The sequence below is a fragment of the Vipera ursinii genome (assembly GCF_947247035.1).
Source record: "Vipera ursinii genome assembly, chromosome: 7".
Lineage (NCBI taxonomy): Eukaryota > Metazoa > Chordata > Lepidosauria > Squamata > Viperidae > Vipera > Vipera ursinii.
Window position 1 is genome coordinate 24,256,612 of NC_139521.1, and position 23,923 is coordinate 24,280,534.

The window sequence follows — 23,923 nt, forward strand, 5'->3', positions numbered from 1 at the left end:
TGAATGACAACAAAGTGCAATGGGCTAATTCAGGGGTCTTCAAACTTGGCAACTTTAAGACTTTCGGATCCTGGCTGGCTGAGGAATTCTGGGAATTGAAATCCACAAGTCTTAATGTTGTCAAGTTTGAAGACCCCGGGCTAATTTATTGAAGAATGTTAGGTAGCGTCAAATATGGCTATTGGATATTGTTTCTTTCCCTCAGTGCCATCTGGATTCAGGACTAAATTTGACTGCCTCTGGCTGACGTGCTCCCTTGGCTGCAGGTAGCTATGATAAAAAGATTGGATAGGGGACAACATAAGGCTTTAGTTCATCCATGGTGAAGGAGGCTTTTGGAAGAGACTCACTGTCTACATTGCCAGTTCATGGACTTCTTGGAAGTTGATGTCCAAAGCAGCTGAAGGAGAGGGGGCAGGAGTGGGAGCTGTGTTGATGGGAAGATTGGGGTAGAAGGTGGTGGTGGTGGGAAAGTAAAAGCAAGTGTACTCAGGTGAAAATTAAGATAAATAGTGGAAAGATCTGGAGTGGAAAGATCTGTTTTGATATTCCCAGATGTTTAATAACAGGAACTCAGGAGTTGTCCTAACAAACTTACTGATGGAGGGTGTCTTCTAATTAAAAAATCCTGCTTGTGTCCTATTGAAGCCATTACATCTCAAACTTCTTTCTTTGCTGGCAGAGAAATTCAGCAACCTGTTTCCATGGCATATTTGCAACCATTCCACCGAATCAAAACAACAGCTCTTGCAAAAACGAAAATGGATCTCTCGAAGCTTCTAGACAAAGAATAGATTAACTAAACCTATTTGTCACTAAAATTTGCTTTATGTGCTGCATAATAAAGATAATCTTTGCAATGTGGTACATTTCATACAAAGACCTCTCTATTTTTTTTAAAGTGCCCATTAAGGATGCTTGAGAATTATACTTAATTACAACCAATTTTTATTGCATCTATAGTTCAAGCTGTTACTCTGAAAGCTGTGTCTTGGATGGTTAGATCAGTTTTGTTTTTCAAAATTTAAACCTATTATTGAAATTTGTTCTTTGTGAAATATAATAAAATGTAGTAGATTGTCCATAGTATTTGTAAATATGGAAGATAAATTATTTTTACTTTTTTACAAAAGAGTGACTGCTGTACAAATTCTATCTTCCAACTGCTCAACTAAGTTTGGAAGCTTTTAGCTTTAAGAATTTTAAAATGAAAATCATTCTAATACAGAACTGCATCAATAAAGCAATCATGCATTATTATGAACTATCAGAAGCACACAGCAAAGTACATGCTAATTTTTTAAACTATAAAAGTAAGCATTTTAAATAACTCTTCCCACCAAAGACTAGTAGTATTCGTAATGTGAGAAGAGTTTAGAAGGATGCAGACTGTCCAAAACAATGTATTTAATCATAAAAACATTGAATTTTTAAGCTGAGCAAATGAATATTCATTACGGCTCTTCACACTCGACAGGCCTTGCTTCTTTTAACAGCCCCTCAGAACCAAAACCATGTGTCCTAGCATATCTTGCAGTGCCAGAGAGCTTCCTGGGTGTCTCTTGCATATGAGTCACATTCATGTGCACCAGGGGAAAATTGTGTTACCCATTGCACTTGATTAAAGCCAATTGCAGCATCCCACGGTCACATGCCCACAGAATTTATCTTTAATTTCCAGAAAAAAACAACCATAGGATATAATGCATTCATTTAAGTGTTTACTTAATAACCACTGCATTTACTTAATGACTGCAATGTTCATTAAACCACCACAAAAATGGTAAACTTGGTCATGGTCAAATCATGACTACCTTAATGATTGCCACAACTTGAGACTAATTCTGGGCTTGGTTAGAGTTATAAATTAAGGACTACCTGTATTCTGCATAAGCTGACTATTATGAATCAAATACATTGACATCTTGCTTCAGTTGGAAATTTACCCAAAGTGGTCAAAGCAGAACTTAAGTCACTACACAAGTCTATTCCCAACAGGAAGTGCAAGTTAGGATGAATCCAATTAATGTTCAACTAAACTTTTTTCTCCATTGCCATTGTGATGTCTTTCAGAGCATTTTGATAAGAGATATATAGGATTAGATGCAGATCCTAGATGGCTTATTTTTAAAGCAAAGTGGACAACTGGAATGGTAAGCACAAGAGATTCAGAAAAGAAAAAGCAGGATATAGGTTACAACCATTTTAATCTGAGTGTAGTGTAATTTCCCACACAATGTCACCCCTGCTTCCCAATATTTAATAAAACGTTGATCAAGTGAAGGCTGATTGACTCAAAAGGGTCTCCTTTACAATCAGTGGCCTTTTAGCATTAAAAAAGACATTTCATACAGTAAATGAAAATTATGATTTAGAAAGCATAGCATACATTCTGATCATTATCATCTGAAAGATTTTACAAACCCATATTTTTATACATCAAAGTAAACTTCAATTTCTGAATAACTTTTACACATCACATTACATAAATATATTAACATCTGTGCACAAAATAAACTGGAAAAGATATAATTAGCGGCAAAAAGATGGGGAAAAATACAACATACCTTTAAAAAGACACCCTCTGCTTCATATAGGTTTTAGAATGAAGATATTTTTTGTATTTACATGCAAAGGATACAGCAAATGATCACTATTCGTGGTTATGGAACTACAATTCTAGCATGTTATTTCATGATCAAAATGCTTATTTAGAAGAAGAAAAATCCACACAATGTACAAAAAAATAGTGCAAGAAGAGCTTCAAACAACTGTTCTCATAGTTTTTGAGCTTTTGGTTAAAAACTATATCTGACCAAAGTTGCTGCTGTGAAACTTAGCTTCTACTCCACAGGTAGGTTTAAGGCACATAATCATTCTCAAAGGTTGGTTGGTTCTTTATGTCAAATGTTCCAGTTTTCAGATTTTCATTTTTAGAAACCAATCAGGATCAGGAGTTCTATTTTAATAAATGTATTTTGTGAAGATGTAGATACATCTCCTGACTGCTACTGTACTGTTAATAACAATAAAAATGCTGTTGGCTTATACAAATGTTCGCCTTGTTGGAACAGTCATATTGGACTGTATCCATTTCAAGTAAACAGATCCCATTAATTATATCAGAAATATTTTCCAACTGAAAAAAGTGTGACCTCTTTCTATACCTATTTAAACAGCAGTCATGATTTTGCTTAAATGTTTAATTCTGAAGCAGAAAAAGCTAAAGCTCGAGATGTCTAGAGCAGGGGTGTCAAACTCAATTTCATTGAGGGCTGCATCAACATTGCGGTTGCCCTCAGGGGGCTGGGTGGGTATGGCCTGGTGGGCGTGGCTAGAGTGCGTATGGCCTACTGGGTGGGCATGGCCAGCTCTACATCGTTCGCATCAAGGGTGCCTATGGGGGCAGGAGTGGGACAGATCTGAGGGTCTCTGGGCCAGGGCCAAGGCAGTAGGGGCCATTCCCTCACTGTTTCCAGGATGGCTTCGCGGGCCACATGAAACCACTTCGCGGGCAGCCTCCGGCCTTGTGTTTGACATGTCTGGTCTAGAGAGAATGTTAGTTAACCCCTGATACAGGAATGTTCTTTGACTAGCTAAAAGTTGGTTCCTGTGTTTTTGGTAAACTTAGATGCTTAGTTAGTTAAACTTAGATACTCTCTGAAGTAAAAATGCCTACATTTTTGGATTCCTATTACACATCCCAATAGTTTTCATGCCTACATGTTGCTTTTCTTGCATGATGGTATTCAGGCTGGGGCATGCTGGATGCCATCAAGTCTTAATTTCAACAAGATGAATACACTATGCACCTTCAATCAAGGCTTTGGCCTTACGTACAGGTGAAACTCGAAAAAATAGAATATTGTGCAAAAGTTCATTTATTTCAGTAATGCAACTTAAAAGGGGAAACTAATATATGAGATACTCATTACATGCAAAGCAAGATAGTTCAAGCCGTGGTTTGTCATAATTGTGATGATTATGGCTTACAGCTCATGAAACCCCCAAATCCACAATCTCAGAAAATTAGAATATTGTGAAAAGGTGCAATATTCTAGGCTCAAAGTGTCCCACTCTAATCAGCTAATTAAGCCATAACACCTGCAAAGGGTTCCTGAGCCTTTAATTGGTCTCTCAGTCTGGTTCAGTAGTAATCACAATCATGGGGAAGACTGCTGACCTGACCTGACAGTTGTGCAGAAAACCATCATTGACACCCTCCATAAGGAGGGAAAGCCTCAAAAGGTAATTGCAAAAGAAGTTGGATGTTCCCAAAGTGCTGTATCAAAGCACATTAAAAGAAAGTTATGTGGAAGGGAAAAGTGGAAGAAAAAGGTGCACAAGGAGCAGGGATGACCGCAGCCTGGAGAGGATTGTCAGGAAAAGGCCATTCAAAAGTGTTGGGGACTTTCACAAGGAGTGGACTGAGGCTGGAGTCAGTGCATCAAGAGCCACCACACATAGACGGATCCTGGACATGGGCTTCAAATGTTGTATTCCTCTTGTCAAGCCGCTCCTGAACAACAAACAACGTCAGAAGCGTCTTACCTGGGCTAAAGAAAAACAGATGTGGTCTGTTGCTCAGTGGTCCAAAGTCCTCTTTTCTGATAAGAGCAACTTTTGCATCTCATTTGGAAACCAAAGACCCAGAGTCTGGAGGAAGAATGGAGAGGCACACACTGCAAGATGCTTGAAGCTTTATGGGGATGCTGACTTCATTTTCCAACAGGACTTGGCACCTGCCCACACTGCCAAAAGCACCAAAACCTGGTTCAATGACTGTGGGATTACTGTGCTTGATTGGCCAGCAAACTCGCCTGACCTGAACCCGATAGAGAATCTATGGGGCATTGCCAAGAGAAAGATGAGACTCATGAGACCGAACAATGCAGAAGAGCTGAAGGCCGCTATTGAAGCATCCTGGTCTTCCATAACACCTCAGCAGTGCCACAGACTGATAGCTTCCATGCTATGCCGCATTGAGGCAGTAATTGCTGCAAAAGGGGCCCAAACCAAGTACTGAGTACATATGCATGCTTACACTTTTCAGAGGTCCGATATTGTTCTATGTACACTCCTTGTTTTATTGATTGCATGTAATATTCTAATTTGAGGACCCAGATTGTTGGGGGCAATTAAGCTGACTTTGTAATAATACCGCTTGGGGTGTGTGTGAAAGCCCTAATAAGCAGGCATATACATAGAATGAAGGCTACTGCTAAGCTTGTAAGCCGCCCTGAGTCTTCGGAGAAGGGCGGGATATAAATGGAATTAAAATAAAAAATAAAAAAAATAATTTTCTGAGATTGTGGATTTGGGGTTTTCATGAGCTGTACGCCATAATCATCACAATTATGACAAATCACAGCTTGAACTATCTTGCTTTGCATGTAATGAATCTATCTCATATATTAGTTTCCCCTTTTAAGTTGCATTACGGAAATAAATGAACTTTTGCACGATATTCTAATTTTTCGAGTTTCACCTGTATATCATGACAGTAATTGGTGTGAATTTCTACACAAGTTCAGATTCTCAAACCTTTTCTAAGGTGCACAAGAAAAGGACAGATTTGTGTGTTTGTCATCCTCTCCCAGCAAACTGGACAATTCACTGAAGCTAGAGAATCACAAATGAGAGTGCTTATGATAATGTTTCCCAACCTCTCCTTCCCTGCTCTCCAAATGCTCCAAAATACACCAAGTGCACAGGGATGGGATAATTTAAGTTGGACAAAACTAATCAGTGATCTGCATTTTACTTCCTATGGGAAACTTTCTAACACAGCTTTATAGGTAAGGGAAAGAAATCTGTCGGCTTAATGGTTCTTAGGAACTAAGCAATCTGCTTTGTTAAGCATAAATACTAAATAATATATTTTGTTTTCAGCATTTTTAACTCTAAAATCTGACTAAACTGCTGTAGAGAAAACCAGGCTGAGCCCTTTGTTCCCACAAGGGATCCACCTTGAATTCCTATGACTCTTATCTACCACCAATTTGTGTGGGCGCTAGTGGTTCAGATTTTTGTAGAGAGCTTAAGCTTGCAATAAATCTATACCCATGGAACTGCCTGGATCTCCTGATTTTCCTGATGTTTGACAACTGCTCAGTTTTACAATCCTATTAATTATACCTCAGTAGTAACTAGCCACATATATTTCCCAAGGTACGGTTGAATGTTCGTAGGATAGAAGAAGTGGGCAGTAAATTGGGTTTTGCTGATTTTTATAGACAGTCATTCAAATGCTAATTCAGGGACATCAGATAGTATGCCTAAACAATTGTACAACTGAAGCCCATGACAGAACCAAAGAAATAGAAAAAGTAATGAATTACATTGACCACCATGGGATGACTTTCCTTTTTATTAGAAAACACTGTAGACATAAAAAGCCAGAACTTATTCAATAGAGCAGGGATCCCCAAACTGGGCCGTGGCCTATTTGCAACCGGGCTGTGTGAGTGGTGGACTAGCGTGTGCGAGCACAGCCTGACTCACACAGGATGTGGGTGCCAGAAACTGTAGCCCCACTTGCATGAGCAGCGAATGACAATGCGCACCTGCCCCTTGCACAAAACCATCCCCCTGCTTCCCCCTGCTTCGGGCCGCCAACCCTGAAAGGTTGGGGAATGCTGCAGTAGAGTTCAAACCTTCTACAGGTAATTGAACTCAAGGATTTTTGCACTTTAGATGATTTCATATAATCCATCAATTTGGAATTAGAACATACAACCTAAGATAAAGAGTTGGCAGAGACCTTGGATAACTTCTAGTCCAACTCCTTGTTCTAGCAGGAAACCCTATCCCATTCCAGACAAATCACTGTCTAGTTTCTCCTTGAAAACCTCCAGTGATGAAGCATTCACAACAACATTCCTACCAACAACTGATAGGAATTTTCTCCTTAGTTCTAGGTTATCAATTTGATATGTTTCCATCTGCTCGTTCTTGTCCTGCCTTCAGGTGCTTTGCACTTCTCTAAAAGGTAAAGATTCCCCCGCACATGCGTGCTAGTCGTTTCCAACTCTAGGGGTCGGTGCTCATCTCTGTTTCAAAGCTGAAGAGCCAGCGCTTGTCCGAGGACGTCTCTGTGGTCATGTGGCCGGCATGACTAGACACCAAAGGCGCACGGAACGCTGTGATCTTCCCACTGTAGTGGTCCCTATTTTTCTACTTGCATTTTTTCATGCTTTCGAACTACTAGGTTGGCAGAAGCTGGGAGGAGTAACAGGCGCTCACTCTGTTACGCGGCACTCGGGATTTGACCCGCCAAACTGCCGACCTTCTGATTGACAAGCTCAGCGTCCTAACCCACTGGAAGACAGTTATCATGTCACCCCTAGTCCTACTGTCTGTTGGACTAGTTATACCTAATTGTTCTGATTCAGCGCCAGCCTGTGTTTCCGGCAGCTGAGTCGGATGATTCTGAAAAGGACGAGGAGGGGTTTGGAGAGCCTTTGGTGTCAGAGGAAGGGTCTGATGCACTGCAGAACTCTCAGCCTGCCCCCCCCCGGTCTTGTTCCTCCTCAGACTCAGCTGTGAGCATGAGGGATTGGAAGAAGACGATCCACAGCTGGCTCTGTTCAGGGATGCTAGGAGCAGGAGGCAATCTAGCAGAACAGAACAGAGGAAAGCAATGAGGCAACTCGGGAGAAGGCAATGAGAAGCCACGCCTTGGGACTGCTGATAAAAGGTGCTGGTTGCTGAAGGCAACCGTTTGAAGATGATCTGCTAGAGTTCTGGTCTGTTATTCTTGTTTAACTCTTGTTTAACCTTTTTGGTTTAAGTCTTGTTTGAACTTTTCGTTTAACTTTTGTTTGAACTCTTTGTAAATAAATTTGGTTCGGTTTTTTCCAGCCTGTTGACTATAAAAAGGGGTTGTCCCTGACATTCAAACAGGGCTGGTTGTAGGGTGGAACAGAACACTAGTTTCCCTCAATAGTTCAGCAAATGGTTTAGCTTCCAGACTCCCTTATCATTCTGTCAGCAGTGTGACAGAAAAAGACAGAAAAAGATTTAGAGTCTATCAGAATAATATATCATAATTGGGCTCCATAGGTCTGATAATTTCCAAAGAGGATGAAAATGTTCATGTATCACTTCCTGGTGCTCACTGTAATCTAATGAAGCACATGATGTAACTCATAGGATATGGACTGTGTGAAAAGAGAAATGCCTCCTCCTGGGTGTTGGAAATAAAGATAATCTTCTACTTTCAACCACAATTGAGTCCAAAATTCTATTGCTAAACAAGTCAGTTGTTAAGTGAGTTTTGCCCTATGAATTTTGATCACATAACGACAGGGATGCTGCGATGGTTGTAAGTGTGAAAAGCAGTAATGAGTTACTTTTTTCAGTGTCGCTTAAGTTCAAACAGTCAGTAAACAAATGGTTGTAAGTCAAGGACAACCTGTAATGTGAGACCTCATCCATAGCATAATTCAATTCATGTTGCTGCAAGTTTAAGGGAAGATAGACTCTATATACCATTCTGATAGATATAGGTAGTCCTCGACTTACAACAATTCATTTAGTGATCATTCTAACTTACAACAGCACTGAAAAAGTGACATGACCATTTTTAACACTTATGTCTGTTGCGGCATCCCCATGGTCACATGATCAAAATTCAGATGCTTGACAACTGACTCATATTTATGACAGTTCCCAGAGTTGTGTGATCACTTTTTGCGACCTTCTGAGAAGCAAAGTCAATGGGGAAGCCAGATTCATTTACTAACTTAACAACTGCAGTGATTCCTTTAACAACTAAGGCAAGAAAGGTTGTAAAATGGAGAAAGCTCACTTAACAACTGTCTTACTTAGCAACATAAATTTTAGGCTTAATTGTGCTCGTCAGTCGATGACTACTTGTGATGCCTTGAACCAAGCAATTCAAAACAAAATGAAGAAAATACATCCTTAGAATCATTCAGTGTCTTTCAGAGTCTATTTTTGCATTATGCAAACTAATCCTAATCTCTTCTTGCTTGAAAAAAATGCACTGCTAAAACTGAGAGCAGTATTTCTCAAGTTTTGCAACTTGAAGATGCGTGGACTTCAACTCCCAGAATTTCCCAGTTAGCATAAATTGCCCACCTCTTGCCAATTTTGGCCTGTCAGAGAAGAGCTGAACTTTTCTGATATATTCAAGTGCAACCCTACCAAGGAATTGCTAGTTTAGACAGATATTATAATGGTCTTCTTTCACTGGAATATGCAGTAGGAAAGAGAGAAAGAGGAAGAGCAATGGTCAAATAAAAGAAATCTGAGTCCAGGGTACAAATGTAATTTGAATGACAAAATAACAGAGTTGGAAGGGACCTAGGAGGTCTTTTAGACCAACTCAGGCAAAAAAAACCCCTGTACTATTTCAATCTTCTTAAAAACTTCCAGTGTTGGAGCATCCACAATTTCTGGAGGCAAATCACTCCACTGACCCCCTTTCTTTGTGGCAGTCCCTTAGATATTGGAACACTGCAATCTTGTCACTCCTAGTCCTTTTTTTCATTAAATGAGACATACCCAATTCCATTAAACTAACATACCGAATTAAACTAGACATATGCAAATATCCAATTTGGTCTCAGACAAAACCTCTCTACTACTCACAAGGATAAAGGGAGGGAGAGGGAAAGTCCATTCAGACTTACAAAATTCTGTTACTGCAACCTTCTAACAAAAATAGTATTAGTATTCATAATTCTGGTTTCCTAGTCTGGTTTATCTCGAAGGGCATATTTTTATCTTATGGTGCAAAGATTTTATATCACTCCTGGAATACATATTGTAGAAACAAATGCAAAATGAGACTGCTTGCCTTGCAGTTATATTTTTGCCAAATATAAATCTATACAACCCATCCAATCCCCTTACATTGAATCAATGCAAAGTGTTAAAAGTCTGACAATTTTACAAACTAATTTAAAATGTTTTTTGAAAATGAATTTATAAACATAAAATAATTTGCCTCCTATGGTTATATACTGTAAAATTGGCCATGAACTTAAAAAAAGTTAGCTTCTTAAGCAAAGGTAACACAAAGTAGTTTCCATTGCTCCAATACAAAAACCAAAAACCACTATCCAAGAATTATCTATGTGCATTAGCCTCTCTTTCTGATGTTTCTGTGCAGATATCTCAGATGAGAAGGGTTTCTGCAAACTACAGTACCAATGAAGCTCTGTATGACTGACTGATGACATTCAGGAGAGAGGAACATGACATGACACTCTCTGGAGAGAGGCCAAATAGGGGTAGCTTTCATCCTCCACAGTGACATACCCCTATTCCCCTTGTGCCTAAATCATATTTTCCAAAGCTAAGGTCTTTGAGATTTGTGCAATCCACCAAAAGGTACCACTTAATCAAGAGAAAGTACAAAATATGACTAGGAATTAGTTGTAGAGGCAGATTTCCTACTAGAAATATCACTGATAAACCCTACAAGTTTCAAGTGATACCCATCGTCAGCCTCTATATACCTAGGACAGAATAAATTAAGAAACATTTAGTGCCTTCTGATTGTATCTTATACACTTTCTAGAACCTGATGTAACAAGAGAAATCTGGAAATAGAAACAGGTTACTACCAACTTACCAAGATAAAGTTCATTTGGACTCACCGAATTTCTTGTCTTGAACTTTAGGCTGGAGAAACCTCATCCATAACTGTGCTAAATGTTTCTCTAGGCCTAGCTGTCTTATATTACTTTTCTCTCTTTTTTCAGAACGCTAGTGGCTGTCTTGCCCTTGGTATCTCATTTTTCCTGTAAACCTATTTCAGATAAAATACAGGGCTTTAAGGACAAATTGCCAGTTGTGCTGCCCACTCTGCAAATTAAAAGGCTATTTTTAACATATGAGGGGAAAATAAGTCTATGCCAAGGTTTCTGAATGTTTTGATATATTCTGCTAGGTGGATTCCCTTCTTAGTCTTCTTTGTTGAATCTCAAGATGCATATCTTAATATGAATACGTGTCTCAAATAAAGAAATAAAGTTCCACTGAAGGTGGGGGATAACATTTGGAAGCCAATGTGCAATCATATGGTTGGAATGATTAGCATTCTTGAGATATTTTGACAGGAATGTCCCAAGGAGCCAGTCCTTAAATCCTTTGCATCAACGCAAACACCATCCAATATGCAAGCTTGTCACTAATTTGTGTATCAACAGAAGTAACTCTTAGCCCATCTTGCAACAATTTCAATTAAATGCAGCCTCCAAAAAGGAGTTAGTGTGTTCAGCTCTTCAAAGCAGTTTTGTTAAGTTACTACAGCAATGACTTGCTCAGTTTGACAATCATTCACAGTATTGCATGCTTCTCTGGGATGATGACAGATGAATTCATTTCAACAATTCATGGGATTTACTTGAGAGTTTCCATGGAGAGACAATTGGAATGGGATCATGGAGAATTCAACAGCTCTGCTAGCAAGTCCACCCAGCAAAGGCAGCCCAACAGGTTTAAGAGGACCTAAAAGAAAGAAGATGCCATGATAACCTAATTTGCAATCTGTACACATTACAAATCTCGCAGGAAAAAGTTGAGATGATGCAAACAAGTTTAATTGAGAATAATGGATTTATAACCTGTTCAATGCTGTTTTTTCTTTAAAGAAATGTAGGTTGCAAGTCAGCAGAGTCCCAACCTTTCCAAATCCAGAGATTTTAATCAAAAATTTAAGTATGTTCTTTTATTTCTCCTACTGACATAAATGGCAAAGCCTGTCTAAATGGCCAAAACTCGCTTTTTTCATTGGCAATGTAATAAAACTGTAAGATGATGCCAAGAGTAATTGTCACCTGTTTATCAACTAAGGTGCATAAATATGTAGAACAATTAATCTTAAATCACAATGAATTCTATTGCTAAGCACATTGATTTGTGCTTAGATTGTAAGCCGCCCTGAGTCTTCAGAGAAGGGCAGGTTATAAATGAATCCCATTTATAAAAATAAATTCAAATAAAAAGCCTAAATAATTTGCTTTGTGTTCTGAGCGAACAATGTTGTGTGGGGAGGAATTTTTTTAAAAAAGGGAACTGTAGAGGGTAACTAATGCAAACCGTCTGGAAGCAAGCAAAGTTATAACCAGAAGCCAACATGGGTTTGTCAAAAATAGATCATGCCAAATAAATCTTATTTCATTCTTTGACAAAATAACTTAATTAGTGGACCAGTGAAATGTAGTGGATATAATATACTCGGATTTCAGTAAGGCATCTGACATAGACCACAAACTATTTGTTGATAAGGTAAAGAAAAATCTGGGGTAGATAGCAACATGAATTTGTAACTGGCTGACAAACTTCTCTCAAAGTGTAGTCCTTAATGGAACTACATCTACATGGAGGGAAATAAGAAGTGGGGTACCCCAAGATTCTGTTTTAGGCTGAATACTCTTCAATATCTGATTTATCTTCTTCCAAGCCGACATCTGGGGAGGTATCTGGGGAACTGTCCGGGAGAGTAATCACAAGTTGAAATGGTAGAACCTTGAGGGAGAGTGACTATGCCATATTGGAATTCAATATAATGAAGACATGAACAATAGAACACAGTCAAACCAGTGTCTTAGACTTTAAAAGAACTGATTTCAACAAATTTAAAGAGAGGTTTCAAAGGATTCCATGGATGAAACTCTTAAAGAGGACTCAAGAGGCTTGTGAAACTGAAAACTGATTATAAAAGCCCAATCCAACCAAATACCATTGAAAAACAAAAATAAGAAACCCAAGACAAAACCAGCATGGTTTCATAAAGAAATCTCTGATAAACTGAAAGACAAAAAGTACAAGTATAAAAAAATAAAGAGGGACAGATAATTAAGGCAGAATAGCCCGAATCTGCAAAATTAGTAAAGGTAAAACTCAGAATGAACTAAGACTTGCAACAAATGTCAATAATAATAATAAAAAAGTTTATTTCAACATGTAAAAAACAAGAAAGAAGTCAAGGAAACAATTAGTCCACTAATGCGAGATGGTAAAGAAGTGATGGGCAGCAGAGAGAAAGCAGAACTGTTTAAGAATTTGCATTCTTTGCATCTGTCTTCACACAAAAGGAGCTGAAGGAGCTGGTAGACATGATCTTGGAACCACTGAACCATATTTTTCAAAGATTCTAAAGCACTGGGGAACTACCAGAGGACTGGAAAAGAGTTGATGTGGTTCCCTTCTTCAAAACAGGGGGAAAAATGGATCCATGAAAATACAGATGAATCAGCCTAGCATCAATATCCTGAAAAACAATAATCAAGCAACAGATCTGCAGACATCTAGAAGCAAGCAAAGTTATAACTAGAAGCCAACATGGATTTGTTAGAAACACATCATGCCAAACAAATCTTATTTCATTCTTTGACAAGTGACTAAATTAGTGGACCAGCAAAATACTGTGGACATAGTTTATTTGGATTACAATAAGGCATTTGACAAAGTAGATCACAAGTTACTTCTTCATAAGTTAGAAAATAGTATCACCACTTGATGGATTCATAAGTGGCTGACAAACTACACTCAATGCATAGTCCTTAATGGAACTACAACTACATGGACAGAAATAAGCAGTGGGGAACCCGAAGGTTCTGTTTTAGGCCTAGTACTCTTCAACATCTTCATTAATGATTTAGATGAGGGAATAGAAAGGAAACTCAACAAATTTACAGATGACACTAAACTGACTGGAATAGCCAACATCCCGGAGCATAGGCTCAAGATCCAGATGGATCTTGAGAAACTTGAACACTGGGCCCTATCTAACAAAATGAAATCCAATGTAGAGAAAAGTAAGATTTTACACTTAGGCAAGAAAAATCAAATGTACAAGTACAGATTAGGTGAAACGTGGCTCAATAGCAGGAAGTGTGAGAGGTATCTTAGAGTCCTAGTTTCATTTTTATCCAATCACTTAAATACGAGCTAACAGCATGTGGCAGCAGCCAAAAAAGCCAATGCAATCCTAGGCTGCATTAACAGAGAGACAGAAACAAGATCACTTTATAAAGCCTCAGTAAGATCACGCTTAGAATATTGTATACAGTTTTGGTCACATTATATATAAAAATGTTGAGACTCTGGAAAGAATGCAGAAAACAGCATCAAAGATGATTAGGAAGCTGGAGGCTAAAATATATGAAGACCAGGTTGCAGGAATTGGGTATGTGTAGTCTAGTGAAAAGAATCACTAGGGGTGATATGATAGCAGTGTTCCAAGTATGAGGGGCTGCCACAAAGAAGAAGGGCTCAACCTATTTTCCAAAGCACCAGAAGACAAGAGAAGAAATGGATGGAAACTAAGTATCAGGTCAGTTTTCTTTGTATAAATAAAAAAGACATCTTTGAAAATGTAATTAGGTGGGAAAGAGAATGCCATAAGCACCAAACAATTTACATTGCTTACACTGTGACATAATGGATATTATTAATCAGATATCTTTTGAAAGTGTATTATGAGGTATGATTTCTCTTTTAAAAAAGAAATCACATTAACAGAGAGAAAAGTGTTACAATAAGGGGTGCAGACATGCCCTGAGTAGTAATCAATGATAAAATGAATGATGGGTCAAATTGACAGATTTCTCTAATTTTTTCTACTCAACCTCCTGCTGACTGGCATTTACCAAATATGAATCAGGGTGTGCTGATAAGTATCAGATTTTCATACTTAGCTTTTTCAGCAGAAAATCTGAAACATCAAATAGATTACACTAATGTCCAGAAAATGAACATCTAGAACTCTCAAATGCTGAAAAGCATCAGTCCTAAACAGTTATGTAAAATAAATCCTTCTGAACTCAGTGAAACGTATTTTTTATTTCCTATTTCTAAACCACCCATCTCCCTGGATTAAACTCAATATTAAAACAATTTCCTTAATATTTATGTAGTCAGCACAGCTACATCTATATAAAGATAAATCAGAATAACATTTCAGAACAGATAACTGAAACTGAGGCTGTTTTATTATCATGGAATGCAGCGTGAGCAGAAGAAAATGGGGAAAAAATGACATGTATCCAAGAGGGAGACTCATTTTTGGGGAAGGGAAGCAACACAAGGTGGAATGAGTGTCTTCAAACCTTTTTAACTGCACGTAATATGGAGTTAGATGGACGGATCCATTGCTGTAATCACGGTACAATTGCTGCTAAACTGAACCTTGACCTTGACCTGGGTTAGTTTCTCTGCCTATCTTCATTAACCACCTCCATATAAAAGGGTATTGACTTGACTCTAGTGTATTGAAAAAATGAGTACTGCCAAAATAAAGATTTGAGTTCATTTATAATAAATAAATACCATGTGAATCTGGATTAGAATTTTTGAAGGCCCAAATGGATGCAACCAGCTAAAAGAATCAAGATATTATCTTTGCCTTTACGTTCACTAGGAACAATTATTTCAGCCAAATTCACTGATCTGAATATGGCAGTGCCTGTTGTGATTCCTTGCCTGCCAGCGGATCCAGCAGCCAAATCCAAGGAATTGGATGAGGAGATGCCTGGGTTCACATTGGAGTCTGCAGAAGGCTCTGAGGAGCAGGAAGACCCAGAGCCAGATGCGGAGCTCCGCCCATCTACTCACGCTCAGGCAGAGCCACAGCTGTTTTGGGAGCCAGAACTAAGCTATGAGGTGGAACAGCTGAGGCTAGTCCTGGATGCACTGATATGCAGAGGAGAGCAAGACAAAGGAGGGTGGTGGGGAAGCTCCATAGGCAAAGTAAGAGTCACTAAGAAGCCATGCTCTGGCTGGACTATAAAGAGGAGAGGTGTGGGAGGTGCTAGTTGCTGTTCATGCTAGGGTGTTGTGCTTCTGTTGTTGGATTTCTTGCCTCAGGATTCTTGGACGTTTAACCAGGTCTGTCGCATTTCTGTGTTTGAGTGACTTGAACCTTGAGTATTCCAGTTCAGAACTCAGAGACTGATCTTGTTTGTTTCAACAGCTAAAGGACTGGTTGGAGTTTGTTCCATAAAACTGTGTCAAAATAAAAGGAGTTTTTTCTTCCAAAGTCCTACCTTGTTTAATGGAAAGGGGTTTTTCTTATGAGTAAGCGATTGAGCAGAACAGTTTGCCTTCGGCCCTTTACCCCCTATACCATGGAGCAATTACGTGCAGAGAATGCCCAGCTCTCCCAACAGCTGGCTTTGCTGGCAGCTCAAGCTCCTGCTGCTCCACAACCCCAGCAGAAGTGTACAGTAGTGGTGCCTGATAATTTTGATGGCACTCTGGATATGTTTCCAGCTTTTTTGGAACAATGCCAGTTCTTTATCAGCCTGAGAGCAGCTGACTTCTCCACTGATTTGAGATAAAGTGGGGTTTATGATCAGCCTATTCTCCGGCACTGTGGCCCATTGGGCCACACCCCTGCTGGCACACCCTAGTCTGTTGTTGGATAATTTTGGGGGGTTTCGTGACTACATGCGTCTTATGTATGAGGACCCCATTAAGATGCAGACCACTACCTGATGCCTGAAAGCTCTGAAGCACGGCCGACACCCTTTACAGGGATATATCAGTGAGTTTCAGCTGCTTAGCCAGGATTCAGCCTGGAACGAAGCTGCACTCATGGATGCTTTCCAGGATGGCTTGTTGGAAGAGCTGTTGGACAAGGTGGCCTGCCCTGCAAAAGCAACCTCATCTGTTGGGAAATGTCCTGAGCCTGACCTAAAAGGCGTTTATGGGTTGGGCTTCCCCCAACACTGAGCAACGTCCATCGGATGATGCATTCGGACCCCGATAGCACTTGATACTGGCAGCACACTTGATCCTCTCCGGTAGGCCACAGGGGATTTCGGTACATGCCTTGGTTGATTCTGGGGCCACCACAAAACTTTATGGATGCTGAGTTTTTGGCCAATTGGGCTGTTCCCCAATGCCCGGTGGAACTGCCTCTGTTAATGGAGAGTACTGATGGCCGATTGCTCCTGTCTGGATCAATTAAGGCCGCCATGCAACTGTTGGGCATGGCCATCAGCTCTCAGGAGCAGGGCATTCAGTTTTACATAACCTCTGACCTGCATTTCCCCATGGTCTTGGACTTGGTGTGCCTCAACGCACAACCCACAGATTTATTGGTCCCAGAAACTGGTCACCTTCTTCAGTTTACAGTGTGTGGACCACACGCACCAAGTCTGTGCCAGCCAGATGGTGAGTCCCCCCAGGAGTTTCCTTGCCTCCTGAACTGGTGTCCTATGCAGATGTGTTCAGCGAGATGAGGCACATCAATTGCCCCTGCACAGACCATACGACTGCCCCATAGACTTGGTCCCTGATGTGCCAATCCCAGTGGGGTGTTTGTATTCCATGTCTGACCCTGAGTTGGCCACGTTGTGGGATTTTCTGGACAAAATCTGGTTCAGGGCTTTATCTGGCCCTCATCTTTGCTGTTGTCCATGCCAGTGCTCTTTGTAAGAAAGAAGTCTGGGGAACTAAGGCTCTGTTGCTACTATTAAAAATTGAACACCATTACAGTGTACCAATACCCTCTGCCCCTCATCCCCAAACTTCTGGAATGGCTCTGGGAGGCCAAAATCTTCATGAAAGGAGAGGAGTCCTGAGAGGAGTCTACAACCTAGTTAGGATTCGGCTCAATGATGAATGGAAGAGTGTTTGGCACCCAGTATGGCCACTTCGAGTATACAGTATAGTAATGCCATCCGGGCTGACCAATGCCCCACAGCCTTCCAACACTTCATGAATGACATATTCCACGACCTGTTAGATCAGTTTGTTATGATCTATTTGGACAACATTCTGATCTACTCCCCTTCACAGGAGAGCCATCACCAGCATCTCTGTCAGTCCTGCAATGGCTCCGAGATCATCATTTGTATGCCAAACTAGAGAAATGCTAATTTTATCAAACAACCATTGATTTCATAGGTTATCACATTTCTCCTGAGGGCATTGCCATGGAGTCGAGCAAGATCGAGTCCCTGCATAGTTGGCAACCCCTATGTAGAGTTAAGGATGTCCAGTTACTCCTTGGGTTTGCCAATCTTTCATCCCCGGTTTTGCTTCCATGACCGCACCTCTCACTCAGCTTCTTCAGAAAAAGACCATTTCATTGGAGCACCCCAGAGCAACAACCTTTCCAGGCTTTGAAGCAAGCCTTTATGCAGTAACCCATCCTGAACCAACCTGATCTGCATTGACCATTTGTCATGAAAGCGGCTGCATTGGACATTGCTGTTGGAGTGATGGTACTGCAGGCTCACGCACACGGTGGTGCCCTCTTCCCTTGCACATACTATTCATGTAAACTTAATCTGGCCAAGTGCAACTACACTACTGGCCATTAAGGTGGCATTTGAGGCCTGGGTTAGGGGTATTTTAATTAGTAATTTTTAATTATTTATTGTAATGGGATAGTTCTATTTAATCTTATTTTTAACTTTTGTATATTGTATTTTTATTGCCCTGTACACCGCCCTGAGTCCTTCGGGAGAAGGGCGGTATAAAAATTAAATTAATAAACAAATTAATAAATAAATTTGGAAGGGGCCCAGCGTCAAATTGAAGTCCGGAGCGACCATAAGATTCTGTAAAGTTTGCAGACCACCAGGAAATTGAACCAACAACATATTTGGTGGTCTCTCTTCTTTGCTAGGTCCAATTTCCGCATTATATATACAGGGAGTGCAGAATTATTAGGCAAATGAGTATTTTGACCACATCATCCTCTTTATGCATGTTGTCTTACTCCAAGCTGTATAGGCTCGAAAGCCTACTACCAATTAAGCATATTAGGTGATGTGCATCTCTGTAATGAGAAGGGGTGTGGTCTAATGACATCAACACCCTGTATCAGGTGTGCATAATTATTAGGCAACTTCCTTTCCTTTGGCAAAATGGGTCAAAAGAAGGACTTGACAGGCTCAGAAAAGTCAAAAATAGTGAGATATCTTGAAGAGGGATGCAGCACTCTTAAAATTGCAAAGCTTCTGAAGCGTGATCATCGAACAATCAAGCGTTTCATTCAAAATAGTCAACAGGGTCGCAAGAAGCGTGTGGAGAAACCAAGGCGCAAAATAACTGCCCATGAACTGAGAAAAGTCAAGCGTGCAGCTGCCAAGATGCCACTTGCCACCAGTTTGGCCATATTTCAGAGCTGCAACATCACTGGAGTGCCCAAAAGCACAAGGTGTGCAATACTCAGAGACATGGCCAAGGTAAGAAAGGCTGAAAGACGACCACCACTGAACAAGACACACAAGCTGAAACGTCAAGACTGGGCCAAGAAATATCTCAAGACTGATTTTTCTAAGGTTTTATGGACTGATGAAATGAGAGTGAGTCTTGATGGGCCAGATGGATGGGCCCGTGGCTGGATTGGTAAAGGGCAGAGAGCTCCAGTCCGACTCAGACGCCAGCAAGGTGGAGGTGGAGTACTGGTTTGGGCTGGTATCATCAAAGATGAGCTTGTGGGGCCTTTTCGGGTTGAGGATGGAGTCAAGCTCAACTCCCAGTCCTACTGCCAGTTTCTGGAAGACACCTTCTTCAAGCAGTGGTACAGGAAGAAGTCTGCATCCTTCAAGAAAAACATGATTTTCATGCAGGACAATGCTCCATCACACGCGTCCAAGTACTCCACAGCGTGGCTGGCAAGAAAGGGTATAAAAGCAGGAAATCTAATGACATGGCCTCCTTGTTCACCTGATCTGAACCCCATTGAGAACCTGTGGTCCATCATCAAATGTGAGATTTACAAGGAGGGAAAACAGTACACCTCTCTGAACAGTGTCCGGGAGGCTGTGGTTGCTGCTGCACGCAATGTTGATGGTGAACAGATCAAAACACTGACAGAATCCATGGATGGCAGGCTTTTGAGTGTCCTTGCAAAGAAAGGTGGCTATATTGGTCACTGATTTGTTTTTGTTATGTTTTTGAATGTCAGAAATGTATATTTGTGAATGTTGAGATGTTATATTGGTTTCACTGGTAAAAATAAATAATTGAAATGGGTATATATTTGTTTTTTGTTAAGTTGCCTAATAATTATGCACAGTAATAGTCACCTGCACACACAGATATCCCCCTAAAATAGCTATAACTAAAAACAAACTAAAAACTACTTCCAAAAATATTCAGCTTTGATATTGAGTTTTTTGGGTTCATTGAGAACATGGTTGTTGTTCAATAATAAAATTAATCCTCAAAAATACAACTTGCCTAATAATTCTGCACTCCCTGTATACCAAGTGGTTGCAACCAAAGAGCGGATGCTCTTTCAAGGAAACCAGAATACTCCCGTACAGAAGACAAGCTTCTGCCCAGGATGGTGCTACCCATAGAGTAATTCTCTGCAGTTTGGGAGTCAGTAGATTTATGGACTCCGATTTGGGAGGCACAACAGCATGATGCGTGAGTGGTTCAATGAAGGGAGGAGTTGGGGCCAGACTACCCATGGATTGTCATGGAGGGACTCCTGAAATATTACAACCAGCTCTGTTCCAGGAGGGCCTCTCAGAGGGCTCATTCTCATGCAACGTCATGATAATCCTGTGGCAGGGCATTTTGGCCTTTTCAAGACACTGAACCTAGTCTGCCAAACATTCTGGTGGCCCCGAGTATGACATAACATCCAGGCCTATGTCACGTCTTGTGTACGGTGATGGCAGACCAAGTCAGCAATGGGAGCCCCACTGGGTCTGCTTCAACCCTTGCCGATGCCCAAGAGACCCTGGGGAACAGTGTCCATGGACTTCTTGAGACACTTTCCAGCATCTTCTGGATTCACAACAGTGTTTGTGGTGGTGGACAAGCTGACCAAGATGGCGCATTTCATTCCTTGCCATGGTTTGCCAACAGCCCATGCCACCACTCGCATCCAGCATATTTTCCGGCTGCACAGCTTATCTGATATGGTTGTTTTGGATAAGGGGGGCTCAATTTACGGTCCATTTCTGGAAAAGCTGAAGGCACTAGACGTACAAATCTGCCTGTTGGCGCACTGTCCGCAAACAGATGGCAAGACCAAGAAAGTGATTGAAATCCTGGAACATATTTGCGGTGTTTCGTGAATCAGCAACAGAACAATTGCAGTAGCCAAGTTTGCTTTTAACAACTCACAGCACACCTCCAGGCATATGACACCGTTCCTGGCCAATGTGGGGTATCATACCTTTTCCCGCTCACGCAGCTTGACTTGGCAGTTCCCGCAGCTAACAAATATCTTGCTGAGCTACAGGCTGTCCATCAATTGGTGCGGTGGCAATTAAAGAAAGCCAAGGCAGATTACAAGCGATACACCTGTATTACCTGTGGGTGATCGGATATGGCTGTCAACAAGGCACCTTCAGTCAGACTGGCCTGCCAAGAAATTGGATCACCAGTACCTAGGCCCTTTCCCTAACGAAGCCATCATTAACCCAGTCACGTATCATTTAACATTGCCACATTCATTACAGATACATCGTCTTTCACCACTCCCTCTTGGTCCCAGAACAACCAGCTTGTCCTCTCCGCCAACTAGAACATCCCAACAGTGTGATGGAGACGGTGCTCCTGAGTATGAAGTCACCTATTGGCTAAAAGGCTGATTCCAGTATTTGACTGAGTGGAAGGGCTATGGACCAGACAATTCACCTGGGAGGACGTGACCACTGTGCATGCTCCTGCCTTGGTGACGGTGTTCCACGAACAGTTCCCTTCATGGCCACATCTGGCCGGTCAAACCTGGGGGAAGGGTCCTGTGATAGTGTTGTGATTCCTTGCCTGCCAGTGGATCCAGTAGCCAAATCCAAGGAATCAGAGGAGAAACCTAGGTTCACATTGGAGTCTGTGGAAGGCTCTGAGGAGCAGGAAGACTCAAAGCCAGATGCGGAGCCTGGCCCATCTACTCACGCTCAGGCTGTTTTGCGGGCCAGAACTAAGTGATGATGAAGAACAGCTGGGTCCAGTCCTGGATGCATGGATGTACAGAGAGAGCGAGACAATGAAGGGCAGTGGGGCGGCTCCATAGGCAAAGTAAGAGTCACTAAGAAGCCATCCTCTGGCTGCACTATAAAGAGGAGAGGTTTGGGAGGTGCAAGTTGCTGAAGGCAACCATTCATGCTAGGGCTTTGTGCTTCTGTTGTTGGATTTCTTGCCTCAGGATTCTTGGACATTTAACCAGGTTTGTTGCATTTCTCTGTGTTTGAGTGACTTGAAACTTGAGCATTCCAGTTCAGAACTCAATAGACTGATCTTGATTGTTTCAACAGCTAAAGGACTGGTTGGAGTTTGTTCCATAAAAGCTGTGTCAAAATAAAGGTGTTTTTTTTTTACAAAGTCCTGTCTTGTTCAATGAAAAGGGGTTTTCCTCATGAGTAAGCAATTGAGCAGTACTCAATTGCTGGGATAGAACAGTGCCATTTACGGAAATGAAGATATATTTCAGACTGCCTCAGCCATGGCTGAATAATGCTGTGGGTAGAAACAGGGTGACCCTCCCTAATGGAATCTTAATGTGAAGATCAGAAGTAGCTCTAAAACAAACTCTGGAATTTATTTGCGCCATTAGGTCTTGACAGAAAATCCAAAGAAATGATTTGGGATTTTGTTTTCTTTTTCCTTATAAATGTAGCCCTGCCTGGCAGAAAGAACCAGCAAAGACAAATCAACATGTCTAATTCCTCTTAGCAGACCGCATCATTTCACAGGCCTTATTCATAGCAAACGCAGGACAATTCAAACGTCATTAGTACAGCCAGTTTTGATTGTCCTCATTGATATACACCATTCTCCACCTTGGCAATTTTAAGATATGTGGACTCCATCATGGTTGGTTGGGAAATTCTGAGATTTGAAGTCTACATATCTCTAAGATTGCCAAGGTAGAAAAACACTGGCGGAGAAGAAGGGTGAGTAAAGAAGAGGTTCTTACCTGCCACTGAGATTCTTCTGGTGGGCTCTGGGCCTTCCCTACTTTGTCAGAAACTTCCAAAGTTTTGAGTTTTTAGTGAAAGCTTGGTCCCTTGTGCATATTTGCATATACACCTAGGTGTGACTCACATCAGTACCCTTACTGTTTCACAACTTTACAAGTCTGGACTCTGACAGAAGCCACTGGACCATGGAAGAGCAATGTGAGTACAAGAACAGGTTCCTTGAATTGCACTTAAAGAACCTCAATGACATAGAAGTAGCCAGTTCTTTACTGCCAGCTCAATCAGTAACAAATACGATCAATTTGCTGCTTACCTGGAAAGGATCAGCTCTCATAAAGTTAGAGGAAATAGTAGTTCTCACAAAGGAAATGACCCTCTAAGCCTGTGACTAAAGCCTACTGTGGCAGATTAAACAAAAAAGCTAAAACAACCTTGGACAAAAAAGATACATCAGGGCACAAAATCAATCTGCCTCTATACATAGTTAAGGAGAGGCAAGGGGCTGCTTGTAATGCATAAAACTCCCTCATTCATCTGAAAGATTATCTTTTATGATACCCATAGAAGGGTAGTTGTTGAATGTCTGGAATCAAGCAGCTCAGAAGCTCAAATGGGGAGTCATCAACTTAGAAAAATGACCATTTCAGTACCAGCAAAGAATATGGAGGGTATCAGTGTAAAATTTAATTTTTATCTCTGTGGTTGAAGAGGGAGATACCAGCAATCAGCAGGTAAGATGCATGAGTTGTCAAACAGATTGAGAGCTATGAGACAAGGTTAGTTCTCATTACTTCAGTGTAGGAGAAAGATTAAAATGTATTCAATTAGAGGATTGAGTCTCCAGGATCAAGCTCAAACCAGCCTATCACAACTCATATGTAGAAGGCTGTGTAGCATCTGATCACCCTTGCTGGAACTCCTGATATATTGACTACATTGGACACAAATATGGGAGATGAGGCCTGTAGATGCCCTCTGGACCTCCCACAGATGTCCTAAAATACCTTTATTGATAAACAGTGATTTCAGTTCCATGGTTGAAG

At 40.9% G+C, this 23,923-nt stretch overlaps 2 protein-coding genes across 7 annotated transcripts in view; one reads left to right on the forward strand and one right to left on the reverse strand.

Annotated features, from left to right (window-relative positions):
* Positions 1-1,464, forward strand: part of NCAPG (non-SMC condensin I complex subunit G) — a 40,835-nt gene extending 39,371 nt beyond the window's left edge. For 4 of the 5 annotated variants that reach the window (XM_083367277.1, XM_083367280.1, XM_083367279.1 and 1 more), the window contains 2 exons: positions 206-266; positions 683-1,464. In XM_083367277.1, coding sequence (XP_083223403.1) covers positions 206-227 — 22 coding nt within the window. In that variant the 3' untranslated portion in view covers positions 228-266; positions 683-1,464. The remainder of the gene's footprint in view (positions 1-205; positions 267-682) is intronic. The other variant, XM_083367281.1, reaches the window with a different exon arrangement.
* Positions 1,465-9,448: 7,984 nt separating this feature from the next.
* The window catches only part of LCORL (ligand dependent nuclear receptor corepressor like), a 197,243-nt gene continuing 182,768 nt past the window's right edge, over positions 9,449-23,923 (reverse strand). For both annotated transcript variants that reach the window (XM_083367269.1, XM_083367267.1), the window contains one exon: positions 9,449-11,484. In XM_083367269.1, the coding sequence (XP_083223395.1) occupies positions 11,475-11,484 (10 nt within the window). In that variant the 3' untranslated portion in view covers positions 9,449-11,474. The remainder of the gene's footprint in view (positions 11,485-23,923) is intronic.